We start from the raw sequence: 18107 nt of genomic DNA, 5'->3' as shown, positions 1-18107 counted from the left end.
TCATAATGTATTACATGTTGTACATCCTGTCCCAGAACACACTCATAATGTATTACATGTTACATATCCTGCCCCAGAACACACTCATAATGTATTACATGTTGTACATCCTGCCCCAGAACACCCTCATAATGTATTACATGTTGTACATCCTGCCCCAGAACACCCTCATAATGTATTACATGTTGTACATCCTGCCCCAGAACACCCTCATAATGTATTACATGTTGCACATCCTGCCCCAGAACCTGCGTACCTGGAAGAAACCCATGTGAACACAGGGAGGACATACAGACTCTGTACAGAAGGCACCCCAGCCAAAAATCAAACGGGGGATCCTCTTGCTGTGAGGCGAGAACACTATTTGCTGCACCACTGTGCCACCCCAGTCCTGGTCATACTCAAGTTAAACACCAGGTTGAGAGCTCTAATGAAAGCACAAGCTTCTTATTACTTATCAGTACATTTTTTGCCTCATCTGCCTGAATGACTATGTCCCTGACAACGTTCCTCTCATGCAGTTGAATTGATACATCCCTTTTCACCCACCCCTTCTTAAACAACGCTTCTCGTCTTGCTCTTTTCCTAACTGCTCCCATCCACACTCTACCTCTCTCATATATCTCCTGTATACCTACGTTAAAAGCCTTCTAGATACAGAAATTTGGAACAGGCAGATTAAAATGAGCTAAACCTATACCCTGCTGTCTGAGTCATATGCTATTACAATTAGCCTCCTATATAATACAAATATCTTCCCTCCCATCAGATGTAATTTTATAACCTACTTCATTATATTTGCTGAACTTTTTATAAAGCTATGCAATACTAACATCTCACTTCCTCCATCATTTTATAACTTACTTCATTATGTATCTTGAACTCCTTGTAAACCTTTCTTTACTGAAATGTAATAACACTAAACTTGTTTACAACAATAATGCCAAAAACTTCACAATAGGAACAGACCTTCTACCAGCAGCCAATAAAATCAAGTAAATCCAAATAATCCAAATTAAATTTATTGTAGAGAGTAATCCACATAGAAATGGACTGGGTAAGCGCTTTCATCCATGAACAACAGGACTTTTTCAAGCCACAGTGCTTCACCAGTTAGTAGAGTTTAAATAAGTCTAACAATTAACAAACAATTAAACAATCAATTAATTAATTGTAGAGATTTTTCATCATAAAATAGAATAAAATAATGTAGTATTTGAGCAATAAAAAATAAAACAATTAATAATTCTATAGTATAAAATAATTAATGTGGAAAACAGACGGTCCTCTGGGAATGAATGGTGCTTGTCAGCAAAAGCGTAATATAGAATAAAACAAAACAGCATCAAAACACGGCAACGACCATAAAATAAAACAGTTTTAACGAAAAAGGTAAGCCCTTTCACACAATCAATGTGCTTCATCAGACCACATAATGCAAAAAAAAACCCTTCAAATAAATAGCACAACAGTACCAATTAACAATTCAAATTCACCAATTAAAACATTCATTATATAAAATAATGAGCAATCACATTTAAAAAAACGCTAGCCTTTAAAACAGGTTTAATGGAAGTCCTTCCATTAATACCCAGGAATCTATCTGCTTGCATTGTTATAATCCAAGACAATTCACGGCTTTCCGTATAATTCCTGTAGTCACCACCACACTTATCTTGGTTTACCATCCCGACAACTCTAAAACCAGATATATGTTCATTGCCATATTCGATGTAATGTTTAGCTAACACATTACGCTCATCTAAATTATGCATGCAGTCTGAATGTTCCCTCATCCTCTCCATTAGGGATCTATTAGTTTTACCTATGTAAAAACAGTTGCATGCCCTGCACTTAGCCAAATAAATAAGGTTCCTACGACGACAATCAGCAGTCACTTTAAACTTATATTGTTTGTTTGTGACTGAATGAATAAAATTAATAAATGGATCAATGTATGTACAAAAGCTACACCTTAAACAGCTGTGCATCCTAAACGTAGCTGTTACATTATTACCTCCCATTGCTGTATGTCTGTTGTAACATAGTTGCCTCTTCAATGAGTTCTTGTTTTTAAAGGTGAACCTCGGTTGTTCACCAACAATAGCTCAGATCTGCTCATCTAAGTGCAAAATAGACCAGTTGTTCCTAACAATCTGTACAATACTATTACCATCACTAGTGTAATAAAGGGACATAGATAATGCCCTTTCAATAGAAGCCAAGTCACTTGAAGTGTCATTCACTACTGATGGCTTATCAGAATAAAAAGGGCCACCTCTACTCTTCCTATGCCTAACAGTATCATGTAGTATATCCTCCACCTCCTTCTTCCTATAACCTCTATCACAGAACTCAAACCTTAAATTGTGTATATCACGCTCAAATAAGGCATCATCATTGTTTAACCTTGAAAGTCGCATGCCCTGGCCTTTAACTATGTTCTGAAATATATGGCCTGGTTACATGTTATTCCATTGTAGAAGTGTATTTATTCTACATTCTTTCCTATGTAGAGTGGTGGTAAGTTTAAAGGAAGCATTCACTATAACCTTAACATCCAAAAACATCCATTTCTCTTACTGATGACTTATAAGTAAAAGATAAAAAAGGTAGTATTCTGTAAGAAGTCTATAAATTTAATTAACTGCTGGTCAGTACCATCTCAAATCAGAAAGATGTTGTCTACAAACCTCCTGTAAAATTTTATAAAAGGAGCAAAAGTAAACTTAAAAACAAATCTATCTTCCCAATAAGCCATAACTGTATGGGTGTAGCTATTGGCACAGCTAGTGCCCATAACTACGCCAATCTTTTGGATAAACAACTGTTCGTCATACATAAAAAACATTATATTCTAATACTGTCTCCAAAAACGAGCAGATCAAGTCAATGGTCACCAGATCATATTCGCTATTAGTTATCAAAAACTCCTTGACCATATTAATACCTATATCATGAAGGATACAAGTAAAAGGAGACACTACATCCAAACTCACTAATAAGTATTGTCCTTTAAAACACATTTCCTTAGTATGTTCAAATAAATTTTCTAAGAACTGCTGTGTATCCTTCAATACCTGTTGTTGGTCATTTAACACTGTTCTCAACTTCTTCTCTATAAAAATAGAGAATGGTTCTGTGATCCAGCCCTTGCGGATGCAATAGGTCTAAAGGGAGGATTTAATAAGCACTTATGGATCTTGGGCAGCCCTTGGAACAAAGGAATAAGTGGATGTTCCACTGTCAAATAGGTAAAAAGATCGTTCAAAATCAATTTGCTATAGAAACAATCACATAAACTCGTGAAGGTCCTGCATATATATGCATTTTTTTAAAACCACAGAGCAAACACAATGTTTTTGATATTGGGTGTGTCAGAATAAATTGCAGAGTGAAATTAGAATTCAGAAGAGTGTACACTGTCTCAAAAACTATGCTATGAAAGAAATTTTTTACTGGGGTGAGTTTCAAATCAGATTGTGCAACCTCAAATTTAGAAGATCAGAGTTCTAATGAGAGACAAAATATCACTGGTCTGAAGCTGTCTAAAGAGTTCTTAGAGCAAAAACAAAATTTAAAGATATTAATAAAGTAACACTTTGGGAATATGCCTCAACAAATCATCAGAACAGTACAAGAACTATGAATACAAAACTAGTTATGACAAGCTGATTGAGGATATGCTTGAATATATGATCTATCATAACCATAACAAGACACTTTAAAAACAGCACCTAAAAAGTCCCGACAATCAGAAACATATTGCAACTATACATAATCACTGGTACTTATGTTAAAGCAAATTTTTTTCCAGCCAAGGAAGGGAGGAAAAAAAGCACTATCACAAGCTATACATATGTGTTCCAATTGCCTCTCCTTCACCTGGTGTTACAAGCATGTTTTTGTTCTTTTTTCAAATTAAACTAGACTGTGGCATGCACAGAGATTCCTCGGTTCACTAGCCCTCCCAACCTTTCTCCCACCCCCACTGAGTATGCATCTTTCTCCTTAGTCTCTATATTACTTTGGCACCTAACTAATGTCAGGAAAGTGTGCTAAAGGCTAAGACTTTCCTGCTTGTCTCCTCTTTTCTAAACCAAGGGCTCACTCCATATATCAACATTTGTCCTTACTCACATAGTCTCTCCAATCTAAACAATGTACTACTAACAGATACACTTACATGTAAGTCCCAATGATAGTGTTTTTGAAGCATTGCGATCTGCCGCTCCTGGTTCTGCACGGTCCATTCAGCCTTGCTTCTCTCAGGCTCACACCACTCCCCCACCCTACCTCCATTCCCACCCACACTCACATCAATCACTTACTGGCTAAGGCTCTTGCCACCCCTATAGTGCCTTTTTTAGGCAATGTTCAAAGGAAAAAAACATTACCATAACAGGTACAAGCATGCAAAATCTGAAGGTAATGCTACTCAATGCTAGAAGTCTAAACCTCAAAATGCACTTCCTCGAGGCACTCCTAAACATGAAGAACATCGATATCTGTGCAGTAACTGAGTCCTGGTTCAAGGCTCCAAAGAGCACCCTGCAATACCAGGCTACAACTCTTACCACACTTTTCGGCCACCAAGCCAGGACCAAAACACTAAAGATGGAGGAGTGTCCATATTCACCAAGGATATTCACAACACCAGGCTAATTGCCCAACACAACATGTCTGAAATTCTCCAGGTGCAACTAACAATAGGTAAGACTGCAATCCAAATTGTAGCTTGCTACAGATCCCCCACCATGCCCCATGATTCTCACTACACCTTTCTAAACATGCTGAAAAATATTAAGATACACCCAAACACCCTAATACTGGGTGATTTCAACTACCCTGCCATTAACTGGGAAAACTACTCATGTACCAACACCTTTGCCCAACGGTTCTTGGAATTCATAAATTCCAACGTCCTGGATCAACTAATCCTTAGTCCCACCAGGGGCTCCAATATCCTAGACCTGGTCATTACCAACATGGGAAATTGATGCTCCACACCTATGGTCACCCCCTCATTGGTCAGGTCTGACCATAAGCTAATCACCCTTGACATCCACATCCCACCCCTGCCCCCCAGTAAGGAAACCTCCATAAAAAAACTTCTCCAAAGCCAACTTCATGCTACTCAAGTCAGAAGTGAAAAACATCATGACACCCATGCAGATGGGAACTGAAAGTTCGACTGCTGAATCCATCAGTAAGGCACTGTATGAGCACATCCACTCATGCATGAATCGTGCCATCCCCAATAGAACCAAGACACTCTCCTCCAAAAAAAGGAAGCCAATCTGGTGGTCCCTTGCCATAAACAAACTTTACAACAAAAGGGAGAAACTGTTGCAGAAAAGAGGAAAATCCCAGGATGCAAAAACTCCCTTACCAGACTCAGTAAGAAGTTGAGATCCCTCATAAAATCCTTCAAAGCTAGTTACGGAAATAAAATTGCCAAAGATTCCAGAGACAACCACAAGGCATTCTATAACTATGTCAAGAATCTAAATGGCAATGCTCAGCTCTGCTCTGAGCTACAACAGAATGGCATTAAATATACTAATCTCAAGGATATTGCCAATATCCTGGCAGACCGATTCAGTGCAAACTTCACCCCCCTCTCACACCCTAAAGAGCCCATCTCAATAGTGAAAGATTGCCAAATTCCAGTAATAACAGCCACTCAGGTAAAAAACGCACTCTCCAAAGCTAAGAATACAGCATCCATGAAACCAGACGACATCCCAGGCTGTGTACTACATGAACTACAAAAAGAACTGGCACCTCACCAAAGTGTCATGTTTAATCATAGCCTCACCTCAGGCTTCATGCCCACTGAGTGGCGCACAGCTACAGTTATCCCACTCCACAAGGGGGGATCCACCTTGGATCCCGGGAACTACTGCCCCATCAGTCTGACGAGCCTGATCTGCAAGGCCATGGAATGTATTATCATGGAACTTATAAACAAAGACATTGGCAACCTTCAAACACTGGACCCAATGCAGTTTGGGTTTGTGAAGGGCCGATCTTATCTCCTGAACCTGATTGGCTTCTTTAAATCAGTCCCCAGAGCCGTGGACAAGGGTAAGGTGGTCCGCACAGCCTATCTGAACCTCGCCAAGGCCTTTGACACCATTCCCCACTCTGGAATCATAAATAAACTTACTAAGCTAGGAATTAATCCCTATATCACTCGATGTGTTGCCAAATGGCTTACTGACAGAAACCACACTGTAAAAGTAGCCAACTCCAAATCCATCTCCAGACAAGTGACAAATGGAGTGCCTCAAGGTTCAGTCCTGGGACCACTCTTGTTTAGCATCTACTTCTCTGAAGTAAAGGCCAACACTAAGGGACTCTGGACAACAGAGTTCGCAGATGACTGCAAACTGGGAGCCATTACTGAATCCCCAAATGATGTGGATATTCTACAAAAGGGCCTCACAGAAACAGATGCTTGGTGCCAGAGCCATGAGCTCAAGCTCAATGCCAAGAAATGTATAGTTATCCACTTTGGGAAAAAACATGTACCCATGAATTACCACATAGGTGGCAGTTCAATAAACACCGAAATTGTGATAAGAGACTTAGGGACACAGGTGGGTAGTGGTCTCACCTTCGATAACCACATCGCCACAACAGTCAGGAAATCCTTCTATGTGGCACATCTCATCACTAAGGGCTTTTCATCCAGAAAAAAGGAGGTCATTGTCCCACTGTACTCATCCCTCATTAGACCCATTATATAATACAATGCCCCATTTGGTATGTACCTCTCAAGACATCTGCAACAACTGGAAAGGCCGCAGAAATACCTCACTAAAAGAATCACAGGCCTAAAGCAGATACACTATGCTGACCATCTAAAATAACTCCACCTATACTCTGTCACATATCGTCTACTCAGAGGCGATCTCTACTTAACATACAAGGCCATGTCAAACCCAGAGCTGCTGGACATGCTACACTTAAAGAAATCGCAATCAAACAGAGACACATGCTCTAGGGATCTAATCCTTGTCATCACAATGAACAAAACATGCTGAAGGGATAGGTTCCTGACACAGAGACTCCCCAGACTCTGGAATAGACTGCACATATATGTCAAGCAGAGTGCCTCTTTGGCCCTCTTCAAAAGGAACCTTGATGATTTGATGGGAGATAGGAAATTCACCCCGGGGATCATGTCAGTCACCCTGCTAGACAGGGGTCCAGGGATGTAAATACTGTGGGAAGAAATAGACAGGGAATTGTTATAGCTAGGCTTGTACAGGCCTTAGGGCTGACAGCCTAGTACCAACCTATGAACCTAATTACACTTATCCTACCCAGAACTCCACCTACCTCTACTGATCACCCAATCATAACCTTGTACTTCTTTCCACTCCACCAACTACCTTGATTATACCAAGCTCAGATGCTCATAAGCCTAGTACTTATACAGCAGGAACTTCTTATTTTAACATTTGTTAATGTCTGTTATGTACTTCACAGATAAAGATTCTAGTTGTCTACTGATGTACTATGTTCTTCATCTGTAAATATGTTGTAAGTAATTGCTATGTATATTGTTAATCGCTATATAATCCAATGTAACTACTGTCTGTTTATTTTAACTGTGGAGCTTTTCTCCCCGGGCCTCCGCTGAAAATGGACCTACGTCCAGTCGAACACTCCCAGTCAACAAATATAAATAAAATAAATAAATAAATAAATAAATAAAATAAATTGTACTAATTCATTATTCATTATACCCCCCATTTCACTAATTGTATAATTGACCATCTCACACCCTACCCCCTATACTTCACCACACTGTCTTCACATTCCAGTTTCTTACAAATAAACCTTACTCTTCACTATACTGCATACCCCTCCATCACAACATGCCATTCATCACCAACTTAGTACTACTTATTCTCTCTCTATCCTTCCTCTTTCTACATCTACTTACTTTTCCTGAAACCATACATGAATATTACAAGCCCACTCATGTAACTGCCACTCTTCTGCCCAAACTCACTCACTTCTCTGACACAGCACCCTCTCTATATGCAACACATACCCCCCTCCTTAAAAAAAACTAAACATTCTAACCTTACATGTAAAAACTAAAATAAAACTAATTTCCATACATGAACACAACACAAACAAAAAACTGCTACCCTGTAATCCCATACACACTTATCACAACCAAATACTATGCAGTGACATTCACCCCAGTCATGGACCCACCCACTCCCCTCTTTTTCACAAGAACTGTCACAAAACCCTTAACCTCACTACCATCAACCTCCAAAGCATCAGAAACAAAATTCCAGATTTCCATGCCTGGATTGAACACTATAAGTCAGGTATTGTAGCAGCAATTGAGACTTGGCTAAAACCTTATATTAAAAACCACAAATTCCTTCCATCAGGCTTCTCTTGCCCGAGAACAGAGAGGCCCAGAAAAAAGTGGGGGCATTGCTCTCATATGCCATAATAATTTTAATATAGTCCCATATAAAAAACCTATTCCCACATTTGCTATAGCTGAAATACTAATATCCTACTTGAAAATAAATAGCAGCAAAAGCATCTGCATTATAGTCACATATATCCCCCCCCCCCGGTAACAATATCCCAATACTTGAAGAAATACTAGCCTGATCATCCAAAAATACTTACAGAGAATGAAACAATTATATTTGTGATGTGAATATTAACTAGTTAGACATCATATATCATCACCCAACAAACAGTATCAACCTATTTAACTACACCCAACTCATTACTACCATAACCAGACCTAGCAAAAACAAAGGCTCAGTATTAGACTGGGTTCTTGTCTCTGACCCTACTAAAATCTCCTCCACTGGCACTCTACCTAACAGCATTAGTGATCACCTACCAGCATATATAAGAGATCTGTCTCACTTTTGCCAAACTACCTTTAATGATACTCTACAAAATATCAACTGGCATCCACTTAAAGTCCTACCACTGACTGATGCTGTTGAATTCTTTAACTCAACATTCCTCCATGTACTAGACTGTCTCGCTACTCTCTGACATAGGAGAGTGAAAGCCAACCAGGCCAGCTGGCTTAACAAATCCACTAAACAACTAATGAAAGCTAGGGATAAGGCCTGGAAATTATGGCATACAAGTAAAACCCTGAAGACTTCACTCAATACAAACAGTTGCTTAATCAAGTAAAGTGACTTGTCATCAAAAACAAATGCGAATACTACATTACGCTGCAAATCAACTATATGCAAAAGCCTAAAAAGTTCTGGAGGTCCATAAACTATCTGTTATACCCAGGTAAAAGCGATAATCCTCCCCTGATCCAGACATGGCCCCAGCTGCAACTGCCCTCACTTTTTAACTCATTCTTTACAAACAGTATAGTCAATCTCACTGCCAAATTTGCACTAATCAACCCACTGCCCCCAGACCCATCTGCTACAATAAGACCCAACTTTTGTCTTGTACCCATACCTGCCTCCACCATAAAGAAACTCCTGCTTAAACTTAAACCTAGATCAAATGCTGCAGATAACTTACCACCAGAATTCCTCCAAAAATCAGCAGACACTTTAGCCTATCCCATTATTATACAACTAACCAGATCCATTCAAGAGTCTTTCATTCCCACCATCAGGAAAAAGGCATTTATCCTCCCTCTCCACAGAAGTGGAAACAATAACGATATATCTAACTTCCGTCCAGTTGCCATCTTCTCTTCCATCTCCAGAATTCTGGAAAAATGTATCTATAACCAACTACTTAACTACCTACTACACCACAGCCTCCTCTCCCCAACCCAACATGGGTTTAGACCTAGTTATAGCACCACCACTGCTCTTATATCTTTCTTGGGTACAGTCAACCATGCTCAATACTCAGGATAACTTGTCTCCTCACTATTTCTTGACCTTTCCAAGGCATTCGATACTGTGTCCCATCTGCTTCTTCTGACCAAACTCTCCAATTTAGGTATGTCTCCCCTTACCTTAACCTGGTTTTTCAACTAAGTTACAGACAGACAACAAACAACCAGATGGCACCAATCCCTGTCTCCTTTCCTCAACATCAATACTGGAGTCCCACAAGAGTTCATACTAGATCTACTGCTCTTTAGCATTTTCATTACTGATTTCCATACCAGCATACCTCATGCTAATGTCATCCAGTATATGCAGATGACGCAACCATCATCTGCTTGGTCAAGTCTACTTCAGAACTACTTACACTCACCCAAAATGCCTTCACCTCCAGTGAAACCTGGATGCATAATAACCATTTAGCCCTAAATGCTAATACAACCAAACTAATGTTATTCACCCCCCCAAAAAAAACAACACCCCTAACCAAAAATAAATTTACCATCAACTCACTCAACAACACTTGCCACGAAGGAGTCCCATATATCAAACTTCTAGGGATCATCATAGACGAACACCTAACATCCGACTAGCATATTAACACAAACATCAAAAAGCCCATCAGAAACTAGGCATCCTGTACAGGCACAAACACTTCCTCACCTATGCAGCAAGACTATCCCTTGCCTCTTCCTTTCTACTTCCATCCTTGCTCTATGGTGCACCTCTTCTTACTAATATACAATCTTCTCTTAAATCCAAACTGGACTCATGCTACAATAAAATCGCAAAATTTGTAACCAGCAGCAAACACTCCTCCCACCGCTGTGTATTACTCCAACATCTAAACTATCTACAACATCCCCAATATTTGACATACCTGCAACTAATTACAGCTCATAAGCTAATCTATAAGCCTTGTAGCTGTCCTGCCCTCTCCAATCTGTTCACCATGTATCACGCAAACAGACCTCTCCAATCAGTCAATCAGATGCTGCTTAATGTAGCAAAACCTAATCTTTCCACCAGTCAAATGTGTTACCCATATGCTACAGCAAAACTATGGAATGCTCTCCCTCCTTCAGTTAGGACTACTGCCAACCCTGAATGCTTTAAGACTTCGCTGAAACAACACGTGCTCTTCCATTGGCTATGTACATGTACCAGCACTGACTATAAAAAAAAAACAATATTCCTAGCCTTCCTACTTTTCCTCCCCATCTCACTTACAGCACAGACTCCTCATGTATACATTCAGTGCTTCCAACTTACTAAGTCCAACTTGTGCCACTCAGCCACACGTAATCTATGACATCAGTTACCTATCATACCTTCTATTCATTCTTGATGCCTGTATAATATAGCGCTAAGGCTGTCCCTTACTTACAGACTCTTTAATCTGCTTCTCTCCATCTTTCCCTCTCTACTGAAAATCTGCAATACTGTACTGTTCACACATTCACTATTACCCCATGGCATCACACATTCGCTGTTATCCTGTGGCATCACACATTTGCTATTATCCCATGGCATCACACATTCGCTGTTATCCCATGTCATCACACATTCGCTATTATCCTATGTCATCACACATTCGCTGTTATCCCATGGCATCACACATTCGCTATTATCCCATGGCATCACACATTCGCTATTATCCCATGTCATCAAATAAATAAGTAAATAAATAATTTTTGCTACCTGTGAAAAAATAAAAAAAGTAGCTGCTTCCAACAGTAATGAAATTTTAGTCTTTGTCAATTAGAGTGGAAAAACTGATATAACATAATAAAACAAAGACAATTCAGTTCTTCAGATATTGTAACTGTATATAATATTCCATGATGTTAAAAACACTCTGAATAATATATCTCTCTGCTATGTGGTGAAATGTGGATTAGGCTAATCTAAGAGCAGATATACATATACGGGCAATGTGCAGAAATGAGGAAAAGGGGTCACATCACAGAGTAAAATGTAAGAACTGTGTCATTAAATAATTACTATAAACAGATGATTCCACAATCTTCAGCATGTAATAAAAGTACAGAACTAATGATATGGCACGGGAATGGTCAGTGCTTGGAAGATCAGCTATACAGTGTCATGGTCAAAAAAAAGGAGTCCAAAACCTTGTTACAGAGTCTCCATGTGACTCTTGTTTATTAGTGAATCTGCCAGTGTGTCCTGCTTTTTCCTGGAATAATATGTTTAATCAGAGCTATGATTATGCTGCCAGGTACATTGGACAATCCCTTATTTGGTTTGGATTCCTCTGGGTCAGAGTTGAAAGGACTAAGAAAAGAATCCTCAAATTAAACTGAGGAAAATAAAAAGATGAATTCATGACTTCCTCAGGGTGTAAAACAAGTGCCATTCATTCTAACTGTTACAAGAAGGCAAGGGACTCATTGCTATACTTTAGCAATTCACCATGCTACTGTTACTGAACTGAAAGGAATAGACAAAGCAAAACATTGGTCCCATCCTATGTGGATTCATGTAAAGACACGTAGTCTGTCCTGGAGAAAAAGATGGACAAGAAAAAGCTTATCAGCTTTAGTCAGACCAGAAGAAAGGTGCCTGCATGACTAGAAACTGAATCAAAGACAAATTCCACAGGGCATGGAAAAAGGGCCTTATTTACTTGTACAAAACATTGGCAGTCTTTGCTGCACGCTGTGGTGCCTTTGAAGGCAGGAATCATCCTCACTGAATTTACATTAGAAGTTTTATTAGGAATGGAAAGGGACCATGTGCTGACAAAAATGCTATTTGTTGAAAGTGCAAGTAGAAGACAGGAAATAAATAAGAAAACTGAACTGAAAGTCATCTTTTTTCAACCGGTCTTTAATATAAAATAATGAACAATAGTGAAAATTATATAAAATAATTCCAGTCTGCAGTGGCTGGAAGGTGAAATGATTTAATTGCTATACATAACAGGAATCTATGCAATGCTTTTAAAAATGTCTTGGACAGCATCAAACCCTCATATCAGAATGGTGAGCCTGACATGTTAGATGCCAGTGTAAAAATATTTGAAGCAAGCAGGAGAGAGAGATGCTGCAACATCTCTAACGTAGACTGTATGTCCACTTATAAACAGATGTTAGTGGCTGGAAACATTCGGTCATAGGTTTATACATTCAGAAACATATCCTCTACAATGTCCTTATTGTTTTATTATCCTGACCCAAACAACTCGTAACTTTTTTTCTGATGATTGTACTATATCATTGAAACAGACAATAGATTCCATAGCCCTGCAACCTTCTGTCTGAAGCAGTATTTTATCAAGCCTTCCTTGAACCACTTGTCCTTCACCTGCCTCAATTCTTATCTTTCCAATCTGTACTGCCTCCTGCCTCGATTTTACCTTTCCAATCTGTACTGCCTCTTTACCCCTATGTTTCCTATTTATCTCCAATAATGTGGTGCTTTCAGATTATCTCTCACCTCAGTCAAATCTTACGTTTTAAAATTCATTGCCATTTTTTATATCCTATGTCCAAAACCTCCCCAATATGGGTAAGTCTGTATTGCAAACCTTCTGCCAGCCTAACCTCCCAGCCCCCCCCCATCTAAACAGCCTACAAATCTGCACTCAGTACTCTATATTGGTTTAGTTATGAGTTATTGAACATCACTTTTTTTGGACACCATTTACTAAAAATTACATACTGAAAACAGTGAGCTGAAAATATAACCTGCTCCCTTCCCCCAAAATGGAAATGTATATACATACCAACTCCATGGTCACACCACAGTGGAGAAAAGGGAAAAACCCTCAAACATTGTTCCTCAGGTTCACACAATGCAACACACTGTGGTGAAACTCACCATGACATAAAGCAATTGAAAAGAAAGTGATCTTTCACAAACACAGGGATGACTTGTAGGATAGCCATCTAGGTTTAACTTTAATAGAGCTCCTGTACCAAAGGAAGATGGCCTGCATATTATTGGAATCCACTCACTGCAAATAATGCACCCTGGCATCCCAGTTGTCTTTTGTGCTTCCCTTGCATATTGCATTACATGATTCAGATTAGGGATGATTGTTGTCCACAAATCCTTTTCCGTACTTGCACTGCTTTGGACGAAGAGTATATATTTTGCAAGCGTACAACATTGTCCATTTTTTTTACATTAAATCAATGCAGCCACCCTTCTTTTTACAATACAAGCCCCTGTGCAGAATGGCGTGCCCCTTCCTATCTAGTACCACTTGTTCATAGTATCAACATGTACCATAGTCTTGGTCTCCAGGCCTAGTGAACATGTGGTACTATTTTTACTAAAAGGGAGCGATCCCGACACTGACCATGTGGCATACCACACATTGCTAACTTTTCTGCTGTCAGTTCTCCAAGAACTATCAACTGCTTCCAAACATCCAGTTCTAAATTCACCTTGTTTTTGGCATCAATTACATTAATTTTTGTACCACTTTTCAGTGTGATAAAATATCAGATGTATAGTTGTTGATATACTCTCTCTGTTTAGCTATAGAACAGCTAGAAAATGTACAGCAGAGTGATCCCCATGGTGCAGATATACCAAGGAAGCGATGCAGGAAGACGGCAACGACTCATCGAAAAATAAGGTCGAGAACAATGATGTTTGGCCAACTGACACTGGGTCAAAATGAAGTATATATTTCCAAGAATAATCAATTTCAGAAATCAGGAGGCAGAAAACATTTTTTTTTTGTATATACGGAGGAAAAGAATAAACGACATGACTATGTGGTTTGAATCAGAAGAACACAAACCCATGACAACTGCCTCTCAGAAAGATCCATCAGTAAAGGATTCATTTAGAGAGTCATTTTTTTATGGAAAGAAACATAAACACAAAACATAACTTGAATCTGGGATACATTCCTACTGGTTATATATTAAAACTGTACGATAGTCAAAATGAATCACTGTAGAGTGTGATTTCAACTGTTACGTTTCTTTGCATCTTTTTACTGTAGTTTAACTTCATAAGGCCAAGTGAGTCATTGTTTAAAGGAATAGATCTTCATTTAGTTCAATACTTTTTCTACAGATGCCTGGCATTTTATATATATTTAAATATCATAACATTACTTCATTTTCATTTGTTGTGAGTTATACTCTATTATTACAGGTGTAAATATTTGTTTCTCTGGCTACATTGACTGACAATGTGAAACCACAACCCCAGGTGAAAAATATAAAAAAGTGGATTGATAACAATGACCTCATCTTTGACTTGTAAATTGGATATGAAAGTTTGCAATTGTTTTGCCATTCATTCACGTCTCTTTCAGTGTACATATACTCACAGCTTGAATGCTACATACCTCGGCTAGGTCTAAAAATGGTCTATTGGGATCACAGCCCTATACCGGGTAGAAAAAATCAAATAAAATAATGAACAAACAGACAAAGAATACGTAAATGACTAATTTAGTTTTTCTGTCAGAACCCAGCCTTAGTTATTTATAAGTGAAAAGTGGTAGGTTAGATTAGTTTTGCTGTCAGAACCCAGCCTTAGTTATTTATAAGTGAAAAGTGGTAGGTTAGATTAGTTTATCTCAGAACCCAGCCTTAATTATTTATAAGTGAAAAGTGATAGGTTTGATTAGTTTATCTCAGAACCCAGCCTTAGTTATTTATAAGTGAAAACTGGTAGGTTCGATTAGTTTTCTGTCAGAACCCAGCCTTAGTTATTTATAAGTGAAAAGTGGTAGGTTCGATTAGTTTTTCTGTCGGAACCCAGCCTTAGTTATTTATAAGTGAAAAGTGGTAGGTTCGATTAGTTTTTTTGTCGGAACCCAGCCTTAGTTATTTATAAGTGAAAACTGGTAGGTTCGATTAGTTTTTCTGTCGGAACCCACCCTTAGTTATTTATAAGTGAAAAGTGGTAGGTTCGATTAGTTTTTCTGTCAGAACCCAGCCTTAGTTACTTATAAGTGAAAAGTGGTAGGTTCGATTAGTTTTTCTGTCAGAACCCAGCCTTAGTTATTTATAAGTGAAAAGTGGTAGGTTCGATTAGTTTTTTTGTCAGAACCCAGCCTTAGTTATTTATAAGTGAAAAGTGGTAGGTTAAATTAGTTTTTCTGTCAGAACCCAGCCTTAGTTATTTATAAGTGAAAAGTGGTAGGTTAGATTAGTTTTTCTGTCAGAACCCAGCCTTAGTTATTTATAAGTGAAAAGTGGTAGGTTAGATTAGTTTTTCTGTCAGAACCCAGCCTTCCTACCTGAGTTCAGGACTTTGATTTTTTGCCTCATTTGAAGGATGAAACATTCACGAGTTAAGCATTAACCGCCCCCCCATGATGCACTGCAGTATGAATATTGCAAAAATGAATCCAGGTAGCTAATATGTGAATAGATCCACAGTCCTCTGATCTTTCCGCACCAAAGGAAAGCATTATAGCTGTTGCTACCTGACTCAGACTCTAGTAATGTATTAATTCACAAATGCAAACTTACTTGTTATATTTATCTTCCACATTCTTACCTTAAATAGGAGTTAATAATCTGGAAGATTTACCATCAGGCCATGGGGCATTTTATGGACATCCATATGTCTATGCATGTTTCTTCTTAGATTATCCCACATATAATGGAGATAGCAGACGAGAAATGCTTTGCCCACTTAATATATCCATTTTTACTATCTGCGTGGACAGATGCAGAATTTATTTAATTGCTTCCATCAAGCAACTCGCTTTCTCACCTTTGCATGAATTGTCTTATGCTAGTCCCAAGCTTATTTGAATTTATGCACCACGTCTGACTCAACTGCTTAAACACAATGGTTGTTGCTCACCACCTTTTCTGTAAAAAAAAGTTTCATTATACCCTCCCAGAACCATCTACTATTTTATCTTCAGACCGATGTCTTTTATACTCACACGTTTGAAAGGCTCTACTTGGCTGGACTGCACTGACTCCTCTGAGGCAACTGCAACTCTGCATTACAGTGTAACATTTTGCTATATGATACATTCACTATGTAGGCTAGTTGTTTTAAAATTCAAAAAAAAAAATAGCAATTTACTTTTGACAGCTTACCTGATAAACTAACCATATTAATAAATAAAGATGCAGTTTAATAGTATAATATCAATGACAGAAAGCTGGAAGGCATGAGGAATTCAAAGATGTAAATTAGTTGGTGAAGATTAATGCTTTTACATCTCTCTGGAGATTTATATGACTTAGTTCATGTTTTGTTTTCATGATATTTTAAAATTTAATGAGAGCAGATTCTGCTGTTCACTGACTACCACCAGAACGTCAAGCAATGTCAGTGTATAACAAAATATATGGCCAAAACAATAACTTCTAAAGGTTCTGTTGTGCTCGCTGCCTATTAGACTGATAATCCATTTATTGAACTCTGTGAATTCATACAGACTCACAGATATAGTGCCAAGCATGTGTGACTGTTACTTTATATTTACACACGATATTTCCCCAGTCTAACTGATCTCTCTATATACCTGCCTATGCATGTTCCAAAATGATGACTCACTATATAATCTTTTGTAAATGACAAAAGGGCTCCCTATTATCACAACATGATCTGCATATTATGATTAACTAACGTAAAAGCACATCTGTTCCGTTAGCTAGTGTAAAACTGGGAAATCTAACACAGTTTTAGTACTATGCACTTCACAGAAAATGCGGATCAATGAAAACATTCTCACCTAAGATTGCAGTTGGGACAAATGGATCTGCCATCCAAATCAGGTCAATGGAAGAAAGCAAAAAGAAAAAGAATAACAAAATAAATTGGATTTAAATTGTTTGGCACTGGAAGTGAGCATGATTTCTAGAGAATTATGTCAAAATGCACAAAACTGCAACACCAATTTGATGCGTTCCATTTTTCTGCAAGAGTATAATACATGCACATATGTGAATACCTGGATAATAGGAGGTAGGTACTGTTGTGCTGAGGGTACTTGTTTTCATGGTGAAGGAAGACGGTGATGACACAGCTGCAGACAAACATAACTCAAGTTACTATTTAAGTTGTAAAAAGGTAATCATTACACACAAACTGCTTTATTCAGTTTGCTTTATGCAGGCATAAACACTTTTATAATGTTCAGAGGGTGACACCCACAAGCCATAAAAACAGTCTCAAATTATATCAGCAATAATACTTTTAATGACATGAGAATGTGTTCTATTCGCTATATGTACCTGCTTTTATAAAATGCAATAAGGTGATGAT

At 38.4% G+C, this 18107-nt stretch overlaps 1 protein-coding gene across 8 annotated transcripts in view; it reads right to left on the bottom strand.

Moving 5' to 3' along the window:
• The window catches only part of PTPRM (protein tyrosine phosphatase receptor type M), a 4358319-nt gene that overhangs the window by 699968 nt on the left and 3640244 nt on the right, over positions 1 to 18107 (bottom strand). For 6 of the 8 annotated variants that reach the window (XM_044066519.1, XM_044066517.1, XM_044066518.1 and 3 more), the window contains 2 exons: positions 17794 to 17868; positions 17575 to 17601 (listed from right to left, as the gene is read on the bottom strand). In XM_044066519.1, coding sequence (XP_043922454.1) covers positions 17575 to 17601; positions 17794 to 17868 — 102 coding nt within the window. The remainder of the gene's footprint in view (positions 1 to 17574; positions 17602 to 17793; positions 17869 to 18107) is intronic. The other 2 variants (XM_044066520.1, XM_044066524.1) reach the window with 1 other exon arrangement.

This window comes from Protopterus annectens, chromosome 3.part1, assembly GCF_019279795.1.
Source record: "Protopterus annectens isolate FY-2018-M chromosome 3.part1, PAN1.0, whole genome shotgun sequence".
Classification (NCBI taxonomy): Eukaryota; Metazoa; Chordata; order Ceratodontiformes; family Protopteridae; genus Protopterus; species Protopterus annectens.
This window is presented reverse-complemented; position numbering and strand designations above follow the sequence as displayed.